Source organism: Mobula hypostoma, chromosome 3 (genome assembly GCF_963921235.1).
Source record: "Mobula hypostoma chromosome 3, sMobHyp1.1, whole genome shotgun sequence".
Lineage (NCBI taxonomy): Eukaryota > Metazoa > Chordata > Chondrichthyes > Myliobatiformes > Myliobatidae > Mobula > Mobula hypostoma.
Window position 1 is genome coordinate 70117277 of NC_086099.1, and position 25269 is coordinate 70142545.

The 25269-nt window shown below is 40.1% G+C and overlaps 2 protein-coding genes across 3 annotated transcripts in view; one reads left to right on the forward strand and one right to left on the reverse strand.

The window, feature by feature from the left end:
• rfc1 (replication factor C (activator 1) 1) overlaps nt 1–16645 on the forward strand; it is a 53375-nt gene extending 36730 nt beyond the window's left edge. Inside the window, exons 17-25 of the mRNA XM_063043292.1 lie at nt 345–482; nt 1088–1183; nt 1822–1920; nt 6627–6781; nt 7785–7902; nt 11408–11553; nt 12060–12273; nt 12466–12660; nt 14825–16645. Of these exons, the coding sequence (XP_062899362.1) occupies nt 345–482; nt 1088–1183; nt 1822–1920; nt 6627–6781; nt 7785–7902; nt 11408–11553; nt 12060–12273; nt 12466–12660; nt 14825–14920 (1257 nt within the window). The 3' untranslated portion in view covers nt 14921–16645. The remainder of the gene's footprint in view (nt 1–344; nt 483–1087; nt 1184–1821; nt 1921–6626; nt 6782–7784; nt 7903–11407; nt 11554–12059; nt 12274–12465; nt 12661–14824) is intronic.
• Nucleotides 16646–16830: 185 nt separating this feature from the next.
• Nucleotides 16831–25269, reverse strand: part of wdr19 (WD repeat domain 19) — a 111013-nt gene continuing 102574 nt past the window's right edge. For both annotated transcript variants that reach the window (XM_063043291.1, XM_063043290.1), the window contains 3 exons: nt 24828–24904; nt 24382–24525; nt 16831–20313 (listed from right to left, as the gene is read on the reverse strand). In XM_063043291.1, the coding sequence (XP_062899361.1) occupies nt 24414–24525; nt 24828–24904 (189 nt within the window). In that variant the 3' untranslated portion in view covers nt 16831–20313; nt 24382–24413. The remainder of the gene's footprint in view (nt 20314–24381; nt 24526–24827; nt 24905–25269) is intronic.

The following is a 25269-nucleotide window of genomic DNA, read 5'->3' on the forward strand; positions in this document are numbered from 1 at the left end:
AATCCAGGCAAAGTTTAGTCATAGGAGAAGGTGGTGGTGGATGAAAGTGGAATCTGAGTATTTAAGATGCATCGGAAAGAATTAGTAAGCTTATTTCTTGAATCCTGGCTGTGAAATGAAACTTGACTCTTTTCTTATCTTCATGGGCTAATTTTAAGCCTTGTCACTGGAACAAAGATAATGTTTTGAATTAGGAGTGATATTATTTGATTTTGCATCTGCACCATTTCTGATGGTATCAATTTATTTTCTCTCGGTCTTTTCACACCAGTAGGCAGGTTGAAATCCTACCTCAAATATCTGAAAGGAAATTAATACATTGGATGTATTCTATTCTGTTTCAGGAGCTGATTTCTCTTATAAAGCAGACCAAGGTTCCCATAATCTGTATGTGTAATGATCGCAACCATCCCAAGATACGGTCTTTAGCAAATTACTGTTTTGATCTCCGTTTCCAGCGGCCTCGAGTAGAACAAATTAAGGTAGGGCTTCATGATTGTGTCTTTTTAATCATCCAATCCTTGTTGCGTTGCTGTGGCTTCTTGGTAGTTTTGAACATGTGCTCGAGCCACTCTCCTTGAAAGTAGTAAGTAACACTAGTATGTAGTTTAGCCATCCAATTTTTGAACCTAAAATGTATCTGCATCCTGTCCTCCACCTGCACCTTCCTCACAAATACCAGTGGTTTTTGCTTCCACCCATCATCTTTGCTGAAAGACTAGATACTTGCGACTCTCTGAATCTCCCCAAATGGTTTAAATTATTGCTTTATGCATTGCAAGAACCTGACTGCTTTAACACTTGCATTATTGAAATGCTGGTTTTGGTTATAGGTTGTCTTTATGCACTTGGGGGCAAGTTTGCAGTGGCAAAAAAAACAACTGGAGATTGCTCTGCGAAGTAAAGAAAATTTGCATTTTTTTCCACATGGGAACAATGGCAGCATTTTACAGAAATCACTTAGAACTATCATTGTCTACAAACACACCAATGAACAGTATTGGAAGGAATGCTAATGTTATAGTTGGCTACAACCTGATAGAAACATTTATCCTCAATGACTTTAAGCTTGTTTTTCTGTCTTCAGGGTGCAATGATGACTGTTGCTTTTAAAGAAGGCTTGAAGATTCCTCCTCCAGCTATGAATGAAATTATACTTGCAGCCAGTCAAGATATCAGACAGGTTAGTGATTGGAATGTGAACAGCAGAGATCACGTTTTGTGAACTCTTGTCACTGAACATCCTTAACAAAGTGTTTTCTGTGTTATTGCAGACTGGTGATAAAAGTACTGAATTGACAGTTTGCAATTATTTCTTAGCCGTCTGGATAACCTTAAGCACCTTTTACTAAAATGGCATTAAACTTAATCCTTATTGCTGTTGAACCATTTGTGAATTTAGAGTTTAGAGATTTCAGCTGAGGAAAGATTGGATAAAATGTTAGGTGTTTGTTTTCTTTGGATCAGAAGGTGAAGATATTAGTTCCTTTGCTTTTGTGCACTTCAACGAAAAAGAAAGGATAGGAAGACTCAATTTTCTATTTAGCAGAGGCAAGTAACAATAGAGTTTATTAAGTAATTTGTGGAAAGTGTGGAGCCAGAATAATTATTTCCTCATCTAGTGGTGGGTATGGGTTTGGAACATGCTGCCTGTAAGTTGCAAGTCCTCATCAGATTAAAAAGTACTTGGGGTAAACACATCAAGTAATTTTTATAATGACCAGTACTGTGAGATTTGGGCTGGATTTTTCTTTTTTTGTTGGTGTGGGCCCTATAAATTTCCATAAACTTTTGAAGATTTTTTTCATGCATATTTTCTAGATCCTGCATAATCTCAGTATGTGGTGTGTAGAAAACAAGACTCTGACGTACGATCAGGCTAAAGACAATGGCAAGAAGACCAAGAAAGACATTAAACTGGTGGGGTTATTGTTTAAAATATGACTTATTGAATATATTGTAAGAAAAATGGATATGCAAATGATTGAGGCTTTCAAATTCCAGCAAAGTATCTGAATTTTTGTACCAGCACTTACTGATTTGTTCTTGCTTGGTGTAATATTGTAGTTTTTACTGAATTTTCTGGTCATGTTGGGATGTTAGTTCAGGAGGGTAGAGCATATTCTCACATTGTTTTTAACACCCCTCTTCCCCTGGTAAGACTTAAATATTACTGGATGTTCAAAGAGAACATCCATAAGTAGAATTTATCCATGATTTGCAAAACACACAAAAATCTCTCAATATGGTAACCACATCTTTGCAGTATTGTACACATAGTATTGAAAGAGCAAAATTACTAAAGGTGGGAGGGGAGAAGAGAGAACTAATAAATCCTTATCGGACTTCCAGATGGGTATAGGTATTATTTTTAACAAACTCTGCCATCTTCATCAGGGATGATGCCTGGGCATATCGAGTTCAGTGGTATTTATACCCCTGCCGCCTGTCCCTCCTGATGGGTAGTTCGGCTCTGCCACCTTGTTTACAATTGAATTCCAGTTCTTTCTTATAGTGAGACCTTCATCTTTGTTAAAATTCTTTTCCTCCAGTTTTATTTCAATGGCTTCCTTACTGGTTATCCCAAAAGCCATTGCCGCAGCATAGTGGTCGTTTTGCTGAAACCAAGTATTACAAAAAGAAAGTGACTGGCCCTCCAGGCACTATGGCAAAACCCAGCCATCGTAATTTTACCAGCGGAAAAAGGAAATGCGACGGTCCTGATGTCCTCGGAGGGATACCACAGGAAAGCCCACCAGATTCTGGATAATCCCGTCTAAGAGCATACGAAATGGGAGCAGGAGTAGGCCATCTGGCCCGTTGAGCCTGCTCCGCCGTTCAATAAGATCATGGCTGATCTGGCCATGGACTCATCTCCACCTACCTGCATTTTCCCCATAACTCTTAATTCCCCTACTATGCAAAAATCTATCCAACTTTGTCTGAAATATATTTACTGAGGTAGCCTCCGCTGCTTCATTGGGCAGAGAATTCCACAGATTCACCACTCTCTGGGAAGAGCAGTTCCCCTTCTCTTCGTCCTAAATCTGCTCCACTGAATAGTGAGGCTATGTGCCCTAGTTCTACTCTCACCTACCAGTGGAAACAACTTTCCTGCCTCTATCTTATCTATCCCTTCCATAATTTTATAGTTTCTATAAGATCTCCTCTCATTCTTCTGAATTCCAGCGAGTACACTCCCAGCCGACTCAACCTCTCCTCATAGTCTAACTCCCTCATCTCTGGAATCAACCTGGTGAGCCTCCTCTGCACTGCCTCCAAAGCCAGTATATCCTTCCTCAAGTAAGGAGACCAGAACTGCATATAGTACTCCAGATGGGGTCTCACCAGTACCCTATACAATTGCAGCATAACCTCCCTGCTCTTAAATTTAATCCCTCTAGCAATGGAGGCCAACATTCCATTTGCCTTCTTGATAGGCTGCTGCACCTGCAAACCAACCTTTTGTGATTCATGCACAAGCACTCCCAAGTCCCTCTGGGCAGTAGCATGCTGCAGTTTTTTACCATTTAAATAATAATCTGCTGTTCCGTTTTCCCTTCCAAGGTGGTTGACCTCGCATTTACCGACATTGTACTCCATCTGCCAGACCCTTGCCCATTCACTTAACCTATCTATATCTCTCCGCAGGCTCTCTGTATCTTCTGCAGAATTTGCTTTTCCACTCAATTTGGTATCATCAGCAAACTTAGATACACTCCACTCTGTCCCATCTTCCAGATCGTTAATATATATTAGGAACTGTTGTGGGCCAGCACCGACCCCTGTGGCTTACCGCTCACCACTGATTGCCTACTAGAGTAACACCCATATATCCCAACTCTCTGCTTTCTATCAACCAATCCTTTGTCCATGCTAATACATCACCCCCACTCTGCATCCTTATGAATAAAACTTTTATGCGGCACTTTATCAAATGCGTTATGGAAATCCAAGTAAATAATGTCCTTTTGTTCCCCTCTATCCACTGTGCTTGTTATATCCTCAAAGAGCTCCAGTAAGTTTGTCAAACAGGACTTGCCTTTGCTGAGTCCATGTTGCATCTACCTGATGGATCCATTTCTTTCCAGATGCCTTGCCATTTCTTCTTTAATGATGGCTTCAAACATTTTTCCAACAGCAGATGTTAAGCTAACTGGCCTGTAGTTCCCTGCCTTTTGCCTACATCTTTTGGAACAGTGGCTTGACATTCGCAGTCTTCCGATCCACTGGGACCTGCCCAGAGTCCAGAGAATTTTGGTAAATTATCACCAAAGCTTCTACTATGACTTCTGCCATTTCTTTCAGTGCCTGGGATGCATTCCATCAGGACCAGGGGACTTGTCTATCTTCAGGACTACGAAGTTTGCTCAGTACTACCTCTCATGATAGCTGTTGTATTGAGGTCTTCACCTCTCATCACATCCTTAACATCTCTTTTTGTGTCCTCCACCGTGAAGACCGACACAAAATAGTCATTCAGATCCTTGGCCATTTCCTCTTTACCGAATATCAATTCCCCCTTCTTGTCCTCCAAGGGACATATGTTCACTTTAGCCACTCTTTTCTGTTTTATATAATTATAAAAACATTTACTATCTGTTTATATATTTTGTGCTAGTTTATTTTCATAATCTATCTTCCCTTTATTGCTTGCTTAGTGGTTCTTTGTGCCTTTTTCAAGTTTTCCCAAAATTCCAGTCTCCCATTAGAGTTCTACAGCAGGATCCCAGGAATTCGAATGGGAGGGTGACCTCCACGTTATTGAAGAAATCTGGACTGCTAGCAGACATATGCAAGACAACTCCGCCTCAGGTGCAGGTGCAGGTACCACCAAGACTTTACAGGCCCCCTAAGGTACACAAGGAGGGCTCCCCACCCCCTGAGACCTACCGTCAGTGGGATAGATTCTCTGACTTACTACCTTGCTAAGCATTTATCGACCATGCTGTCTCCCTTGGTTGGGGACCGTGAGCAACACATCACGAATTTCACTGACTTGGTAAAAACAATAACCAACATCTAGCTGATCCTGGAGGATGTAGTGGTCAGTTTCGATTATGGTGTCCCTGTTCATGAGAGTTTCCATTAAGAACAGCTTGGTCATCCTGCGGTCAAGGTTTGAGGAGGGTACCATTGAGCTTTTTGTACTCACGCTGACATCAATGTACCTCCTGTATAAGGGGAACTGCTGTGAACAAATGGACAGAGTAGCCATGGGATTGCCCTCATCGATGGCAATTGCTAATTTCTACATGGAGGACTTTGAGGTGACTCTGAGTTCATCGCCCTTACGCCTCAAATGCTGCTTCAGATACATCGATGACACCTTCGTAGTGTGGTCTGCTGGACTCCAGGCACACTCGACAGTTTCACGACCATCTGAACGATATACATTCAAACATTCAGTGAATGATGGAGATGGAGAAGAATGGTTGCCTTCTGTTCCTGGACATTCTAATACAATGGAAACCAGACGGTATCCTTGGATATGGTGAGTATCGTAAATCACACGGATTTGTACCTCAATAGCTTCCATCATGCCTCCCAACATGGAGTGGTTCTTTCTACTTTGATTAGCCATGCGAGAACTATTTCAGACCTGGAGAGTCTTCACGAGGAAATAAGACGATTATGCACGATGTTCCTACAGAATGGCTATAAGGTGAAGGAAATCATTCACCTGGGGCTGACAGAGAAACCAGGAAACCTAACAACGATGAGGAACCCATCGCTACCACCTGTCTTCTCTGTTTCCACAGCTTTTGGAAGAATTGCCAGGATCCTGAAGAAATACAGGATTAATACCATTCACAAATCTGTAAGGAAGCTCAAATCACAGCTTATGTGAGTCAGAATAGCTGGCGTTTGCAGGATTCTCAGTGAATGCGGAGCAGCGTATATCGGCCAGATGGGACTCGCGGTGGAAAGTATCCGTTTGGATTACCCAGCGAACTGCAGTAGCTGAACATTGCATTCGCAATGGCCATTGGATTGACTTTGGCACAAAACTATGGTGCTGTGCCAGTGGGTTTTGGGACCGCTGGGTGAAGGAAGCCTTTGAAATAAAACTAGAGGAAAGGAGTTATAATAAAAGGGCGAAGGTCTTGCTCTAAGAACTGGAACTCAATTGTAAGCAAGTTGGGACAGTGGAAACCTGATTGGTTAGTTCTTATCCAATCAGGAGGGACGGATGACGGGTATAAATACCACTGGACTAACATGACCAGGCATCATTCTTGACGAAGATGGCAGAGTTTGTCATCGAAACTTCAGTTAAGATCAATACCTGTACCCGGCTGGAAGCCCAAGAAGGGTTTATTTGCAATGTGTGCTAGGAAAGCACTAGATCCTTTTTCAAAAGAACTAGTTCTCCCATTATAGAAACAAATGTGTATTGGGGTGTTTGAATTTAATAATATCATGGGAATGTGTGTATGGATGTTTGTAACACTGCCCTGTACAATAATGTGCAATCTTGCATAATGTGTTATTAATATTTCTGACAATTTTGTGACTATTCTGACCAAGGCACAAATCTTGGAGTAGTGAAAATCTCTAAGTACACTACACACAACATGTTGGTAATAAATAATGATTACAAAAACTCAGCTTTCTAATTTCAGGGTCCCTTTGATGTTGTGAGGAAAGTGTTTTCTGCTGGCGAGGAAACGGCCTCCATGAGCTTGATAGACAAGTCAGACCTCTTCTTCCATGATTACTCTCTCTCACCACTTTTTGTTCAAGAAAACTACCTGCATGTGAAGCCGGCAGCCTCTGGGTAAGTCATAGATTGACTTTCTTCATATTGCTTTGGAGCTCAGTTATGTCTGCGTCATTTGAATGGAAATGATTTTGCTGAAAATTTTAATCTGGTTGCAGGTCTGTATGTGTCTTTGATCTGGTGCCGCCATTATTAGCTAATGAAATACTGAGATGACGAGGTGTACCAGTTCATTCTGGGTTTTATAAAATGATGACCAGTTAATTGAAAATAAATATAGTAACAGGACTTTTCAACTGTTATCAGTGGCTGAAACCACATTCAGTTGACAAGCATATTGTTGCAAAGGGTAGTTTCGTAAGAACCTCTGTACCCAGGCATGTGCATAACCTAGTTTTAAGTTGCCATCAAGAGTAATTTTGTAAGATGTGTTACTATAGCTGTTTCTTAAGTGACTTTGTCCTCATAACTATGGTGAAGATGCTGTACTTGGGCAAAGTTGTGAGTTTTATTTATCACTAATATATTTGCACTTTTTAAAGCTTTTCTATGGTATCATTATCTTGCCGGATTGAAATTCAACAAGGGACGATAAAGTAAATGTAGTGTTACAAATAGCCATTTTCTGCAGCATTGTGCCATCAGACATGGGGTAATAGCTAAAGATGAGTGTACGACTGAAATTTTGATTTTTGATAAATTGTTTATTTTAAGATTGTATCTGAACAAACTAAAATAGAAATTAGAAAACAGATTCGCAGTATTGAAGCATGATACTTTTGTGCCTGAACACACTTCCTATATTTGTATAACTGTTTAATTCAGATGACAATTTCATTGACCAGAAACGTACAACTCTCATGACAGATGTTGCCTTTCTGGCTGAGTTTTGTTTGACGTCAAAATTATTGTTTTTATGGCTATTTCAGATTTTATTTATTTCCAATCCCTTTTATAAACTGATATCAGCCTGCTGACTTGTATCTTGTTCTCTCATACCTAATGGAGCGTAGGCTGTGAACCACTTGCACTTTAGTGATTTGCTGTGCTTGCATTTTAGATCAAACCTCAAGAAGCATTTAATGCTGTTGAGTAAGACAGCAGATAGTATCTGCGATGGAGACCATGTTGATAAACGGATCAGGTCTCAGCAGGCATGGAATCTACTCCCTACTCAGGTCAGTGGTGTTGTCTGGTACTGTCTGAGGAAAGGTATTATTTGTTTTGCTCACAATTTCAATCTACCTCTCTGGAGCGGTGTCATTGCTATCTAATACTTTGTTTTATTTTCTAAGCTGCTTCTTTAAATAATAAATTGCCCTTACCCACCATCCCCCAAGCCTCCATATATTCTGCCATCTACAGCAGGATCTGACCATTAGGCACATTAGGGATCACTCTCCAGTGACTGCCTTGACCTGCTGCACTGATCCTCAGTCCTGGCACCTAGCACTGAACATGGGACAAGAGTGCTACACCTACCACTCCACCACCTCCCTACCCTCACCACCATTCGGGGCCCCAGACTGTCCTTCCAGGTGAGGCAGTGTTTCACCTGAGAGTGTGCTGCATCCAGCACTCCTGTTGCAGCCCCCTCTACATGGGTGAGATCCGACATAGATTTGGGGATCACTTCATCGAGCACCTTTGTCCTGTCCACTACAAAATGTGGGATTTCCCGGTGTCCACCCATTCCAATATTGGTCCATTGCTGCCTCTACTACCGCAATGATGCCACATTCACATTGGAGGAGGAACGCTTCATATTCTGTCTGGGTTGCCTCTAACCTGGTAATTTCTCCCTCTCCCTCTCCCTCTCCCTCTCCCTCTCCCTCTCCCTCTCCCTCTCCCTCTCCCTCTCCCTCTCCCTCTCCCTCTCCCTCTCCCTCTCTCCCTCTCCCTCTCCCTCTCCCTCTCCCTCTCCCTCTCCCTCTCCCTCTCCCTCTCCCTCTCCCTCTCCCTCTCCCTCTCCCTCTCCCTCTCCCTCTCCCTCTCCCTCTCCCTCTCCCTCTCCCTCTCCCTCTCCCTCTCCCTCTCCCTCTCCCTCTCCCTCTCCCTCTCCCTCTCCCTCTCCCTCTCCCTCTCCCTCTCCCTCTCCCTCTCCCTCTCCCTCTCCCTCTCCCTCTCCCTCTCCCTCTCCCTCTCCCTCTCCCTCTCCCTCTCCCCTCTCCCTCTCCCTCTCCCTCTCCCTCTCCCTCTCCCTCTCCCTCTCCCTCTCCCTCTCCCTCTCCCTCTCCCTCTCCCTCTCCCTCTCCCTCTCCCTCTCCCTCTCCCTCTCCCTCTCCCTCTCCCTCTCCCTCTCCCTCTCCCTCTCCCTCTCCCTCCCCCGCCCCCCAATCCTTCTCTTTTTTAACATTCTTCATTCATTCATTCTGGCTTCCTTCTCATCCATTCTCACCTACCCATGAACTACTTGGTGCCCCTTCTCCTTTCTTCCATGGTTCACTGTCCTCTCTTGTCTGATTCCTTCTTCAGCCCTTCACCTTTCCCACCTATCACATCTCAACTTCTTATTTAATTTCTCCTCTCCCCTCACCCCCCAAACTTGCTGGACTTCCTCCAATACTTTGTGTGTATTACCTTCTAAGAGTTCTCTTGCTATTCATATAGTGAATACACAGTTTAGTTTATCAAATCGAGGAATGTATAGATACTTTCTCCTGCGGCCGTTCATTGGTTATGTGGCGTGATGTGGGTGATCATCTTCTTTCCATGATCATAATTGTTCTTGGCACTTTTTTTCTACAGAAATGCTTTTGTGCAATGGTCCTGTATAAATTGCACACATGGTAATTTTTTTGCTTTGATTATTTTGTAATTAGAATCAAAGTGTGCTTTATTACAGAGAGTTTTTTTTGACCCATTGTGCCACTGGAAAGCAACATTTGCTTCATCCATTTCTACTACTTGCTCCTGTGTGCTCTTTTTCAAATATTAATCCATTTGTGCTTTAGGAAGGTTACTGTTACTCTATTTAGCTGGTCACACATGGGTTTAAAATAAAATCTCTTGACCAGTCTTTATCCTACAGATGTTGGTTTTGTTTATCTTATTTACTTAATAGATGTCATCAGCAAAAATGGTTTCTTAAACCCATGAAAATCTCCAAGATTTTAGCAACTCTATCAGTATTCTTAGTCTTGTTTGTTCTGATAGATTTGACTTTTATGTTCTGTTATATCTAAAGGCTTTGTTTTCTTGGGGGAAGAATAAATTTACCATGGTGTTTATATTCCTAGAACATAAACATCCAAAGCTGGATGCTGTAAACGAACTCAAATGCAATTGCTGACTTTTACATTCTTGTCACTACTGCTTTGTATTAAAGCTTCAAGCTACAGAGTTCAAACTTTTCACATTTTAACAATTACTTTTCCTTGTCACCAGTCATAATTTTTGTACCTCAACCCATGTATCAAATGTGTTGGTTAGCTGTTTAGTAGATACTTTCTCTTCTCTTCTCCTGTTGTCACCTGCAAAATTGACTCGATCCTGGGGTCATTTCAAGTGCCACTTCCCAACAGCTTGAAAATCTAATACTTTCTATTCCAACTAATTTTAGAACATAAACAGAAGAAAGATTAGGTCATCTGGCCTCTTGTGTCTGCCTTGATATACAGTAAGTTTATAGATTACTTCATGCCCCAGTAACACTTTATTGCACTACCATTATAATGATACTTTGTGTGTATCCCACAGATACACGAGGCAAAATTAAGCCAATATACATGCTGTCTATACTTGGTGTTATTCTATATATTTGACTGAGTTAAGTAGTACCCTTGGCTGTAAGGTAGAATTTTCTGTTCAAGTCCCATCTCAGAGATGAGCTGTTCTGGAATATTAAATGAAATATTAGGCCAGCAGCGCAGGGGATTCGTTGCTACTTCTACGACCAGTCTAGTGAAGAAGATGGGGGTGAGGGGTCACTTCCTCCAACAAGCAATCAAGTCCTTGTCAAATGCAGCAGAAGAAAGCAGCAATTGGATTTGGATTATAAGGAAAGACAACAACTGGGCTGCAAGATGAAGACAGGAGGGTATGGAACTGAGGGGGGTGTATCTGGGACGCTAGGTAGCACCGTTGAGCCCTCTGGAGATGTCATGGGCTTATCAACGAAACGTCAAAGAAGGAGGGTGCCCACCTGATGACCCCAATGATGTACCTACCCTCCCTCCTTGTCAGCACTCCAAGCCCACTGCCAACATCGAGAGTGCCGACTTACCATAGGGATTGAAACATCAAGTCCTAGTAGCTCTACTCAAAAAAAACCTGGCCAGGATAAACAAGCTACTAAAGAACAAAATAGACTGTTAATTGAAAGGTTCCTAGGAATTTGAACATGGGTATTTAAGGAACATTTCAGTAGTGTGCTTATGTACACAGTGAGCTCCATACCTGTGAATACATTTTTGTTATAATAAATATATTTATAAATAGTTTGCTCCTCTCTGCTTGCATCAGGTTTACAAATTCTGAAGGAAACAGAATATGATAAAACATGGAAGAAAATCATTGTCTTGTGGTAATCCTTTGGGGAAGCCTAATTGCAGTGATGCAATGCATGGAGTGCTGTTTATTGAACCGGTAGAATAGAGAATTGGTACGGTGCATGGCTTGAATTAATAGTGAATTTCTAAATGAATTTCTGGTGCAGAGTATTGAAGTCCATTTGTTTTGTAGGCAATATATGCAAGTGTGATTCCTGGTGAATTGATGAGAGGTTACATGTCACAATTTCCAACTTTCCCAAGTTGGTTGGGGAAATTTTCATCCACTGGCAAGCATGAACGTATTGTCCAGGAACTTACGAGGCATATGTGCCTAAGGTATGTGGCAATAGGATTTTAGCAGAGCTTGATATGAAATGCTTATTTTAAAGAAAACAAACACAATAGTTCAAGAATCTACCAGCAATTAAATGGGTCATGATGGCCTTTGATCAGTCAAGTAAACTGAACCACTTGAGCTTGTAACTTGAGTCTTCACATGATGGGAATAGGTGAGACAGCTGGGTTGAATTGGTGTTATTACTCTAATGAACTGTGATGTATTGGGTCTGAATAGATCTATTTATATTGACTCTGTGAAGAGATGTCCTGCAGAACTTGGTCTGAACTTTTGTGTGCATTGCTAACTTCAGGAAGACACCAGCAATGCTGCACTGAAGTTCCCAGTGTTGGCTTGCTGCTTTGAGTGAGGGAACTTTAAGTCGTGCAAGTATACAACTTCAAGCAGTAAATTATTTGGTTCAATATCCTACGGTGGCTTGTGATTTGTATTTGTTTATTTATTCCAAGCTCTCACATCAGTACTTTTTATACTGATTTAAAAGGACACACGCTAGCAAGCGGGCAGTAAACTTGGATTACCTTCCCTATCTGCGGGATGCACTGGTGCGACCCCTCTCACTTCAGGGAGCAAATGGTGTTCAGGAGGCTGTTGAAACCATGGATGCGTATTATCTGCTGAAGGAGGATGTGGATTGTATCATGGAGATTAATAGCTGGGGTGGTCGGCCTGATCCATTCTCCAAACTAGACCCGAAGGTAATCCATAACTATTTCAGTAGAATATATTTACCATATCTGTTTTTAGTGGGATTGAATTAGCCTGTTCCACATTGAAGAAAATGTATATGTTGAATATGCTATGGTAGATATAAAGGCCTGTGGAAACTTTAATTCTTGGTTTAGGTTACTCGAAGTTCTTCAATTCTGTTTCTCCTCGACCTCTGTTAGGTAAAAGCTGCATTTACTCGCACCTATAACAAAGAGACACACTTGACTCCATATGCTCTGCAAGCCATAAAGAAACTGAAACATGGGAGTGGTGCTGGATCATCTCTGGACTCTGAGCTTAATGATGATTCGCAGACAGAGGATGTTCAAGCAGATGAAGCTGAGGATAACTTGGAAATGGATGGAATGATTAAGGTAGGAGAATGTTTTTCATAAGTCATCGAGATACTGGGACTGCTTCATATTTGCAGTGATGGAATAAAAAGAAATTGCTCTGCAAAGGAACATTGATATTCAGGAATGGGATATAATTAGAAAGGTAATGAAAGTACAAACAAAAGATGGAAGTTTTGTTCTTTGCTCCCTATCTGGCTTTAATAAAAGAAATAATTGAGTAATTTTTTTCCAGTAACAAGCGATTGGATTATAGTAACGGGTGGGACTAAGTGTTTCAAAGTTCTGTTGGATCACGTGTAAAAATAAAATAAAAAAAAAACAACTAGATGCTGGAAATCTTAAGTTTAAAAAAAAAATGCTGTAAGTGACTCTTCGTTAAAACTGAGTTGGAAGAAAAACAAGGTGGGTTTCAGTACTATCTTGAATAGGGGATGGATGGGTAGAATAAAGGAAATATCGCTGATAGGATGAGAGTAGATGGAAGCTAGGAACTATCAGCAAGGCTGTGGTATATGACCAGCAGGTCAGACTTGTACTAATGAAAGAGCTGCTCTGAGCTAAACTTGTCGAAATGGGCAGTTCTTACAAGGAAAGAAAAAGCAAGTACCTTAGAATTCTGCGACATGGAAGATGGGTGGTTTTCCTTCAGTTTGCATTGGGCTTCATAACAATACAGGAGGCCGCAGCGGGAATGGGGGGGGGGACGACTAAAATGGCCTGTTGGCCTTCCTACATCTAGCAGAAATGCCAGAGTTTCATCTCCTGTCTTATTGCTAACTTGCGCCAGGTCGTCCTGGCAATGGGATGTTCAGGTTGCTATTTGTAACTAGTGGGTATTGAAGGTCTGCTCCATTGATGTAGGCCCCATGGAAGATTAAACCACAAAGCCACTGAATAAGTTGCATAATATCCCCAAGTAAGATTTGTGTATTAATCTGAGTCATGTGGGCTAATTACTTTGATTGTAATCTGATTGCACGTTGACCAAACATTACCGTCCTTCCAAAGATTATCAATTTTAATATGTTTTGTTGATAAAGACTGAGCTTGGTGTTGAAAATCTACAGGAGAGATGTCTGGAGGGCAATTAGCTAGGGCTGAAGAAATGGAATGGATGAATATTCTACATTTCCTATTTGAAAATGATTACTGTACAGTAATGGTTGCCAACCTTTTTAAGCCCAAGATCCCCTACCTCAGCCTTGGTGAAAGACAAGATCGACCTAGACACATGCACGCACACTGGGCAGAAAAGACCAGAAGTAAAACCCCTCAACCCCGGAAACAACCTCTCTTTACAAACAGCGGGAGTATTGCTATATTACCATTATTCTAATGAGTATTACTTGTTTTTATAATGCTCACATTACAACACCTTTAATTCTATGTTTCATTATTTTAATTTTATTTCAATGTCAAAAATAAAAGAATAAAAATTGAATGTTGCACTCTGTGATGACTGGGGCTGAATATTTTTTGCTAGTTCCCTGAAATTTGGCTCATAACTAGTCTGAGATAGTCTGTGAGGTGTCTGGCAGTAAGACAGCTCCGTACTTAGATTTAATAATTTTCATCTGTTGCAGCACAGTGCCCTCGCAAACCTCCTGACAGACTGAATATTTGAATGGACAGTTTCCTTTGTCAGACCGAATGTTGAATTTGCCACGTTTTTCAGGTGTTTTGCATTGGTAAACTGTTACTGAGACACTAAGTTTCAGGGGTACGCAAGCTAATGACACCACTGTTTTTTGTTTCCCAGTTCTTTTACGTCTGGGGAATGTTAGAATTTAAAGAGGGAGAAGTATAATGTGAGCATTATAAAGATAAGTTAACACCACTGAGGATAATGGTAATATAGCAATACTCCTGCTGTTTGTAAAGAGAGGTTGATTCCGGCATTGCCGGGTTTTACTTCCGGTCTTTTATGCCCGGTGCGCATTTCTCTTTTCTTTTTTTTTCCAGGATCTACTGGGAAAGTCTCAAAGATCGACCGGTCGATTGCAATTGACTGGTTGGCGACCACTACTGTACAGAATGCTCCTAACTCAGTTTTAGGAATAGACAAGTTTGATTGAGTTAAATTGCATAAAGCCAATGAAAAGTTAGGTCTGGGGGATCTGTATCACTTAGTACTTTAGAAATCTTATTGTAATTAAAATTCCCTGAATGTTTTTCTTTGTAGCCAAAGAAGTCTAAAGCATCAAAGAGCCGAACAGAAGAAAAATTGCCACAGCTGAAAGGAAGAAAGGATAAGGGGAAGCAAAAGGCAACAAAATGATTTTGCCTTGAGAATGGTTTGGTTTTCACTGGCTGCAGGTCTGCTAAATGGACTGTAGTGACCAGGCTTAATACCTGGTGCTTGATACAATTTATTTGAGCGCAGTTTTCTTTTGTCTTAAAGGAAAGTTATTTACAAACTTTTTCTCTTGAAGTAAAGGTGTATGTATTTTTCTGTATATATGCAATACAAAGCTATCCTTAGGTATTTTTGAAACTGTACATTAACATGACGTGACACAGGTTTTTTTTTTGAATAAAGTAATTTTTGCAGTCATCTGCAACAGTAAGATGAGCCCTGTGTTACTTCCTGTACACACTTAACTGGAAATACTTTAGAAGACTTGGAGGATTAGCTGGACTATTCCCTGTAAAGGCCCTTTGGAAACTGCAGAAGCATTGTCATGTTTTCGTTGTGGCCCTTCAGGGAAGTTTGGCCCTCTGTTCCAGAGCAAGAGCAGTGCAGTGAGGTCATGTTGTAGTCTTGAGTGAATTGTCCTTTAAGCCACAAGTTATTCAGACTCCGTTTTGCACTTTATATGTGAGAAATTTAACTAGCTTAGTAGCTTTGTTTCTTATAGAAAAAAAGTGTCATGCTTTCGTTAGATTGAAGTTGGTAACTTGGTAAGAGCTCTTAGTTTGGTTTATTTTACACCAATTGGGTGATTTTTCTGCTTAGAGTTTAATTTGGGCACTGCTGTATATTGTTATCAACCACATGGATGATAAAGTACACATAGGTTGGTGTGAGCAAAGAAGCTTATTGATCAGGTAAACTTGGTTTGATGCCATAATTCTGTAATGTTTAACCAAGTGCTTGGTCTTGTCAGATTGTGTAGGTCTTATGCAGAACTGACCAATACTTAAATACTTAATCATTTGAAAATCAAAGCAAGTTGAGGGACTTGCCTCCAAACCATGGTCTGAATTTTCTCAATGTATCGATAAAGGACACCACTTGATAAAAATGGGTGTATATTAGCTAAGAACCAATGTCTTACAAAGTCAGGTAAATTTCACCTCTTGGACTATGCAGTTGAAATTATATGTTGAAATACTGATAACATGTTAATATAATAAAGAAGGATTTACCAAATTTACACTAATTCAAATTATTTTATTACATAAATAGTACATTTTGTGTATGAGCAGCAGTGCTTCTATTTCAATAGAACTTCCAGCATGCGTTAAAGGTAGCACAGGGAATCTATAAATAATGCCTCATCTGGAGAATGTTATCTGTGAATCGATTATTCAGTTGACTGTTGTTGGCAAAAGTGAAAGATTCCATATGAAAATGGCGGAAAGGTTGTTTTATTGCTGGTACTATGCAGTGTGACTAATTGTGAGAATGAGAAAAATAATTCCCTTGGAAGATGAGCTAGTGTTTAAATAAATTTGAAAAACAATACAAATGTTATAAATAATTCAATTTAAAGATAGCCATACAGTAACTGCCACTGAAGGGAGCATTGTTTTCTAAAACGATCATTGGATACATTACCACAGAACACTTTTTACAGAGCATGTCTGCAGTGTTTAGAGGAGTTTTGAGTATTAATCTTATAGAACTTAGCTTAAGAGATCACACATTGTAAAATACCCAACACAACTAAATGGTAATCAAGATTGTATAAACAAAAATACAAATAAAAATAATGGTTATTTTGTTTTTAAATTTAAGCAAGATTGCTTAAGTAACATTCAAGCAGAAATCTGGTTTCTTTCAAGCACATGTAATTTTGAAGTTTAAAATTATTGCAAAGTTAAAATTTCCAGAGATTCCATACAAAATTTTATTACGAGGCTATTTTGCGTAATGGTGCTTTAATTCAAGAAGTAATGTCTGTCTATATTTTGTAAATCACTTTATTGGCACTTCTTGTAAATCCTTTTGCTTCAATCCTTTAAATGGAATAATACTGAATTCTAAATGTGTCTACCCAAGGTAACGGTTAAGGTTCACTGGACTTCACTTCATTTTAAGGAAATACTTGGGTTCATTTCAATTAAGAATTAATCTCCTCTTCCCACCCCACCAAAAATAATCAGTATTGTTAACTTCACATTATTTGTTTGCGCTCTGCCTTTGCTACTTTACCTACATATAAATATCTTTGCAAAGAATGTGACCACATTGTTACTTTATAAGGAGTTTCATATGCCTGTTTCAAACCTCCTGTTTGTGCATATTAATATCTTCCTCTGTTTTTCCACAGCCTGCTGTTGTAACTCATTATTTTGGTGTTGTCAGCACTTCACAGCTGAGTCCAAATTTTTGATCTTGGCAGTGAACAATAATGTTCCAAGAGTTGATCCCTGCGGAACACCAATTCCCACTAGTTTTAAAGTCTGCTTTGTAGCCTGTTCTTTCCATTTTGCTACTTTGCCTTTTGTGTTCTGAGTTTTAACCATGAGTCCAACTCACAGTACTTTTGTGAAGGATTTATGGAAATCTAAACGGTATACTTAATTTCCCTGATCAAGTCTCGCTGTTTCAAATAATTTGCTGTAGTAGCCATTTTGTCCATTGCAGTCTGTTATTTTTAGCTCTTAGATTTTGTGCTTTTTTTTGCCCTCAAAGTTTCCTGAAGTGTTTTTTTTATATAACAGGCCAGGCATGTATTAACTTTCAAGATTCATAGTTGCCATATCCCTGATGCTGGCATAAATCTATCATGATTGCTGTGGTTGACTTTAAATGCATTTAAATTGGCTTTCTGGGTCAGTCCTCCATTAGTTGTGAAAGATCTTCAGCAGAAACAGGCATTTAAAACTCTTAGATAGGCACACAGATATTAGAAAAATGGAGGGTTATGACTGTGCAGGAAGGAAGGGCTGGATTGATTGTGCCAACCATTATAAAGCTACTCCACATTGTTAGCTGTAGGGCCTAACTGTTCTCTGCTCTATGAAACTCTGCAAGATCAGCAAATATCATGGCATCATAATTTGAGTAATCACTGCCCCTGAAACGTAGTGGCACTGGCACAGCATTGACAGAAAACTCAACAGCACCAGCCGTAAGAGTACTATAGCTTCACAGGTTGGGAAATGTCCTGGTACATTTCCTGCATGTATGAGGTATGTCAGGGTTTTGATTGAAAGCTCCCCACTTGTCTGAAGGAGCACAATTCCAACAACACTGCAGGATCCTAAATATTCACTCTCTCCTTTATTAGTGGAGTGGCTGCAATGGGTACTTATTTATAAAATGCTCCTTAAATACTTGCCCAGACTGCTCCAATAGCACCTCCACAACTGCTGCTTCCATACAAGGCAGCAGGCTTGGGGGAGCATCACCATCTGTGTGTTCCAGTTCCCACTCCTGAGTTGACCTTGTGTCACTGTACCTGTGTTACATTGGATCTAAATCCTGAAGCACTCCATCTAACAGTAGTTTGGGAGAACCCTCAGCAGAGAGGTGCCGCACGCGAGGCTGCTTAAAAAGATAATACAACGGGCTCTTGCAGGAGAGATACTAGCATTGGCTGAATGGCAGGAGGCAAAGAGTGGGAATAAAGGAGCCTTTTCTGATTGGCTGCCTGTGACTAGTGGTGTTCCACTGGGGTCAGTTTTGGGACCGCTTCTCTTTATGTTGTATGTTAATGATTTGGATTACAGAATTGATGGTTTTTGTGGCCAAGCTTGTGGATGATATAAAGATAGGTTGAGGCACAGGTACTGTTGAGGAAGCAGGGAGGCTGCAGAAGGACTTGGACAGATTAGGAGAATGGACAGAGAAATGGCAAACGAAATACAGTGTCAGGAAGTGTATGATCATGCACTTTGGTTGAAGGAATAAAAGCATAGACAATTTTCTAAACACAGAGAAAATTCAAAAATCCAAGGTGCAAAGGGACTTGGGAGTCCTCGTGCAGGATTCCCTAAATGTAATTTGCAGGTTGAGTCTGTGGTGAGGAAGGCAAATGCAACATGGACTAGAATATAAAAGCAAGGATAAAATGCTGAGGCTTTATAAGGCATGGGTGAGGCCTTACTTAGAGTATTGTGAGCAGTTTTGAGTCCTTATTGAATAAATGATGTGTTGACACTGGAGAGGGTTCAGAGGAGGTTTATGAAAATGATTCCAGGAATGAAATGCTTATTGTATAAGGAACAATTGATGTCTCTGGGTTTTACTTGCTGGTATTTAAAAGAATGGGGGTGAGGGGAGTATTTGATTGAATGTTGAACAGCCTTAATAGAGTGGATGTGCAGAGGATGTTTAGGACCAGAGGGCACAGCCTCAGAATAAAGTGATCTCCATTTAGAAAGGAGATGAGGAATTTCTTTAGCTAGAGAGTGCTGAATCTGGAACTCGTTGCCACAAGGTAGCTGTGAGTGTATTTAAGGTGGAGGTTGATAAGATTCTTGATTAGTCAGGGCGTGAAAGGATATGGGGAGAAGACAGAATGGGGTTGAAAGGAAAATGGATCGACCATGATGAAATGGTGGAGCAGACCCAATGGGCCAAATAAACTAATTCTGCTCCATGTTGTTCAAGGTAGCAGATCACTGTGATCTTCAAGGACAGTTGGAGTGGTCAATAAATGATGGGTGGAAATTAATTATTTTGTGTATGTGGAAATGAGTCACCAATTTCCCTTGGGATTAATAAAGTATGTCTGTCTATCTACCAATAACTGGCCACCTAGGATTGAAAACTTGTCAGATAAAGTAGATTGTACAGCATTATATAAAACAAATTAATAAACTTATTTATTTACAGACCACCTATAAATAGTAGCTTTATGGTCTGAACATCACAGTTGGAAATACTGGGTCAGCGACCAACTTTAAGGCTAGCTGTGTAAACACAATGGAGTGATCAGCTACTTGATTTATCACTTCTGAATACTCTGAAAATGGGGATTTATTCACTCTGGCCAGGATTTGAGGGAGGTTTTAAAGATACCCTCTTGTCAGCTGAGTTGAGTTGAAAAGATTCATTTGTGCTAAATCCATGCCTGCAATCTATTCCCTAATATGCAGTGCCAGCTTCTGCTCAACTAATTAGTTTGATACCTTGCACTGACAGGAGTTGTATTGTACAAACGTTTGTAATTTTTTTTTGTCTTGTATAACCTTGAGGGTGAGCTACCATGCAACCCCCTCAAAAGGGCAGTTTATGACAGTGCAGACTGAGATTGTAATGGATGGAGACAGTATCCTAAAGGTTGAAATCGCTCTATTGTTATGTTTAAGTCAACACGAAATTGCCCATCATGCATTTACTAAAAACTTTATTAAGATTTTAATATAAATTTATTCTGCATTTCCTCAGTGGTTATATACAGTTTCTGGCCATAAATATTTTGAAAAAAGTAACTAGTATATTGAACTAAACTGCTAGTAGTGTGTCATACTTGTCTTGAGTGTCTCCTGCTGAATCTGCAGAATAACCAGAGCAGTGGAAGTTATTTTGACCTTTTGAGCAGTAAACTGATAATTGAACATTGATTTAGAGTTGAGATATTGCTTTAATTATTTCTTTAGATTGAAAGTAATTTCTCCAGAGCCTGTTTGTTACAATTCATTTTACATCTCAATTGTAAGTACAACTGAATTCATTAAAAAAATTGTTTACTTCAGATTTTTTTTTTGTCTCGAGTATTCCATTGCAGATGTTGTGCTGTTGCAGTTACCTCTCGGGTTTGGTGTGAGTATCAGGTTTTTTTTCCCAACAACACACTTGTTTTTTTTTAAAAGTGCACAGTGTTGAAACAACAGCTCAAGAAAACTCAAGCATGTACTAATTTAAAACAGCAAAGAGAGGTGAGGTGGGAGAAGTCCTTCAGACATTTTTGAACTGATTGATTGGAATCAAGTATTAGTACCATGCAGCATACAAAATACTCGAAGAATTCAGCAGGCCAGGTAGCATCTATGGAAAAGAATAAACAGTCGATGTTTCGAGCCTAGACCCTTCATCAGGACTGGGGGGAAAAAAGATTTTTTTTCCAGTTAATGGCCTGAATCGTTGACTGTATTTCTTTCCGTAGATGCTGCCTGGCCTACTGAGTTCCTACAGCATTACGTGTGTTGCTTGGATTTCCAGCATCTGCAGATTTTCTCTTGTTTATCATTAATATCATGTTCAATAATTCTGCAGTATATGTAAAGCCTTTCAGTTCTTCATCAGTGGTTTTGTATCTTACAGTGGCTGAAAACAAATGCTGTTCTGAAGACCTCCTAGGACTTGAGATTTAAAAAAAAAAATTGTAAATGACTTTGGTTCACAGCTATTAAAAGATATAACTGCTTTGAATTCAGCTGAAATTTTAAATGGATTGGATATATCAAACAGGTTTTGAGAAATTACCTTTAAGCATATTACTGAAATACCTTAAGTAATAAAGCATGTTTGAGAGCAGCAGTCAAGTTTGTTTGTGTAAAACCACTGAAGAATATCTCCTAGTTTCTGTTTCTTCCATTTGTTACAGCACTTCTGTTCCCTGCTCAGAGCTTATTAAATATTTGAGTTGGATGATGGATAATTTAGAGATGCTATTTTTCCTATTGGACTGTGAACATGGCCCACAGAGCCAGGTGGTAAAACTCATTTCTAGTCCATAAGGATAACTATGAATGCAATGCCAAAATAATGCCCCACCTGGAATGTGAGGTCAGCTATCTTCCTGCTTTGGTTGTAGCTGGACAGGTAGTATTTAATAACTTAAATCAGTTATTTATGAATACAAGAGGCTTAACTAGGAAGCCTCGGGCTTAATTAGGAAGGGGAAAAAATTTTGAGAGAAAACTGGCAGGGAACATAAAAACTGACTGTAAAAGCTTTTATAGATATGTAAAAAGGAAAAGACTGGTAAAGACAAATGTAGGTCCCCTACAGACAGAAACAGGTGAATTGATTATGGGGAGCAAGGACATGGCAGACCAATTGAATAATTACTTTGGTTCTGTCTTCACTAAGGAGGACATAAATAATCTTCCAGAAATAGTAGGGGACAGAGGGTCCAGTGAGATGGAGGAACTGAGCGAAATACTTGTTAGTAGGGAAGTGGTGTTAGGTAAATTGAAGGGATTGAAGGCAGATAAATCCCCAGGGCCAGATGGTCTGCATCCTAGAGTGCTTAAAGAAGTAGCCCAAGAAATAGTGGATGCATTAGTGATAATTTTTCAAAACTCATTAGATTCTGGACTAGTTCCTGAGGATTGGAGGGTGGCTAATGTAACTCCACTTTTTAAAAAAAGGAGAGAGAAACCGGGGAATTATAGACCGGTTAGCCTAACGTCGGTGGTGGGGAAACTGCTGGAGTCAGTTATCAAAGATGTGATAACAGCACATTTGGAAAGCGGTGAAAGCATCGGACAAAGTCAGCATGGATTTGTGAAAGGAAAATCATGTCTGACGAATCTCATAGAATTTTTTGAGGATGTAACTAGTAGAGTGGATAGGGGAGAACCAGTGGATGTGGTATATTTGGATTTTTAAAAGGCTTTTGACAAGGTCCCACACAGGAGATTAGTGTGCAAACTTAAAGCACACGGTATTGGGGGTAAGGTATTGATGTGGATGGAGAATTGGTTAGCAGACAGGAAGCAAAGAGTGGGAATAAACGGGACCTTTTCAGAATGGCAGGCGGTGACTAGTGGGGTACTGCAAGGCTCAGTGCTGGGACCCCAGTTGTTTACAATATATATTAATGACTTGGATGAGGGAATTGAATGCAGCATCTCCAAGTTTGCGGATGACACAAAGCTGGGTGGCAGTGTTAGCTGTGAGGAGGATGCTAAGAGGATGCAGAGTGACTTGGATAGGTTGGGTGAGTGGGCAAATTCATGGCAGATGCAATTTAATGTGGATAAATGTGAAGTTATCCACTTTGGTGGCAAAAATAGGAAAACAGATTATTATCTGAATGGTGGCTGATTAGGAAAAGGGGAGGTGCAACGAGACCTGGGTGTCATTATACACCAGTCATTGAAAGTGGGCATGCAGGTACAGCAGGTGGTGAAAAAGGCGAATGGTATGCTGGCATTTATAGCGAGAGGATTCGAGTACAGGAGCAGGGAGGTACTACTGAAGTTGTACAAGGCCTTGGTGAGACCACACCTGGAGTATTGTGTGCAGTTTTGGTCCCCTAATCTGAGGAAAGACATCCTTGCCATAGAGGGAGTACAAAGAAGGTTCACCAGATTGATTCCTGGGATGGCAGGACTTTCATATGAAGAAAGACTGGATGAACTGGGCTTGTACTCATTGGAATTTAGAAGATTGAGGGGGGATCTGATTGAAACGTATAAAATCCTAAAGGGATTGGACAGGCTAGATGCAGGAAGATTGTTCCCGATGTTGGGGAAGTCCAGAACAAGGGGTCACAGTTTGAGGATAAAGGGGAAGCCTTTTAGAACCGAGATTAGGAAAAACTTCTTCACACAGAGTGGTGAATCTGTGGAATTCTCTGCCACAGGAAGCAGTTGAGGCCAGTTCATTAGCTATGTTTAAAAGGAAGTTAGATATGGCCCTTGTGGCTACGGGGATCAGGGGGTATGGAGGGAAGGCTGGGGTGGGGTTCTGAGTTGGATGATCAGCCATGATCATAATAAATGGTGGTGCAGGCTGGAAGGGCCGAATGGCCTACTCCTGCACCTATTTTCTATGTTTCTATGTGTATACTCATGAATTAGATTGTTTCCAATACAGCTTGACCAGACCAAAGTCTTTTTTCCAGAATACAGTGTTAAGAGTAGTCAGTGAAGAGGGTGCCACTGACATCTTAGTTGAAAGATGATGCAAGATTTGAAGAGACTTGTTTAGCATTGGTGGAGCACTGCAAAAAACATTGATGAATAGTATTGCTCCAAGGCAATTTCAATCACAGTGCACACTTGTATCAAAATGATTTTGCTAGTTCTGTAAAATTCTAATCATTAACATGTAATGTTTAGCCTTGCATTACCAAACAAACTCGGTTAGTGCTGTCTGACTGAATTGTTGCAAATTAACAAATTAAACTATACAAAGTTAAACTTAACATCAATACAGCCCCTGCTGCATACTAGAGAACTTCATGGGATTTTATCCTCTCTGAATTCATTTACAATACTGTACTTCTGTCGTAATCTGTAGCCTAGTCATCCAGATTTCTTTTTGGATTGTATGCAAGTGCTTTAGTTAAATTTGGATTTGTATAAGGTAAGATCTCCCAAGTGAAATTTTAAATTGTCATTCATGGTATAATGTGAAATTCAAGAAATTAAAGTGTTACTGCATTTCTAGCCCCCCTTGAATTTTGAGCTTCATACAATTCTCTGTATATTTAATCCACCGAGCAGCTCCAAAAATCACTATTACGGCAAGAACTCAATTTTGCTGCTGTCACTGCTTTCAGCTATTGTATCTACTTTGACCAAGGTGCAGTATTATTCTGAATCTGGATTAGAGGAGATTTAACTACTTCCAACCACATACAAGAGTTTAACATGAACTCTGCATACCTTGTATTGCAAGTACCCTTCAAACCCTCTCATTAATCAGTGTTGTCCTGTAGGAGGTATGGTGTTGGCTCACTGATTTTCGACAGCTGGTCCACACTCAGTTTCTCTGCACACATCGGACAAGTTTTCTCTGTGGCTAGCAGACTATTTGAAATTGTGAAAAGAGGAGCAATGGCATTAATTTACACTGGTAAATGCTCTTGTGTGTTCTAATTTCATAAATTTTGAGTCTATCTTTGTGGACGCTGAAATAACAAAATCGAGAAAATTTGAGCCTAGCTGTTACCTTGGGGGTGGGTGGGGGGGGGGGGAGAGAAGAAAATATTTTAAAATTTTCCTTTTCAGATGCCTGATGGTGGACAATAGTTAAAACCACCAGATCTGATGGAAATACTACCACATTTCTTGGAACATACATGCTATGGACGTGATAGCTTTCAACTCACGTTTTGAATTCTGAGTACAATCCAGGAAAGTCACAGTGGGGACAAACCGTCCAGTCATCCTTCACCATATGGCGACCCTGATTTGGGAACAAATAATGCTGTCAGTCTCGAGTTTCTGTTCATGGTCATGTAAATACCATTGTTTACACATTTGAAGAGTTAAGTGGCTAGTTGGAATGTAATTGGTCTGCTGTTTTTTAAAAAAACATCCATTTTCTAAACAGCAAGTGAATTCTTAATTTTTGATCTACATATGATATGCCAAAGCAGTTCTGGTTAAGAGCCTTGCCACCTCAAAGCATGAAGAGGTTTGTGTGTGTAAAGCAAAACATTATATACATATAATATATGCATCAAAGAAATAGTAGCAATCAAGACTCACAAGTTAAAGTGAATTGCACTGCTTTTGCGATTATTTAACATTAGTACTTGTGCAATTGCT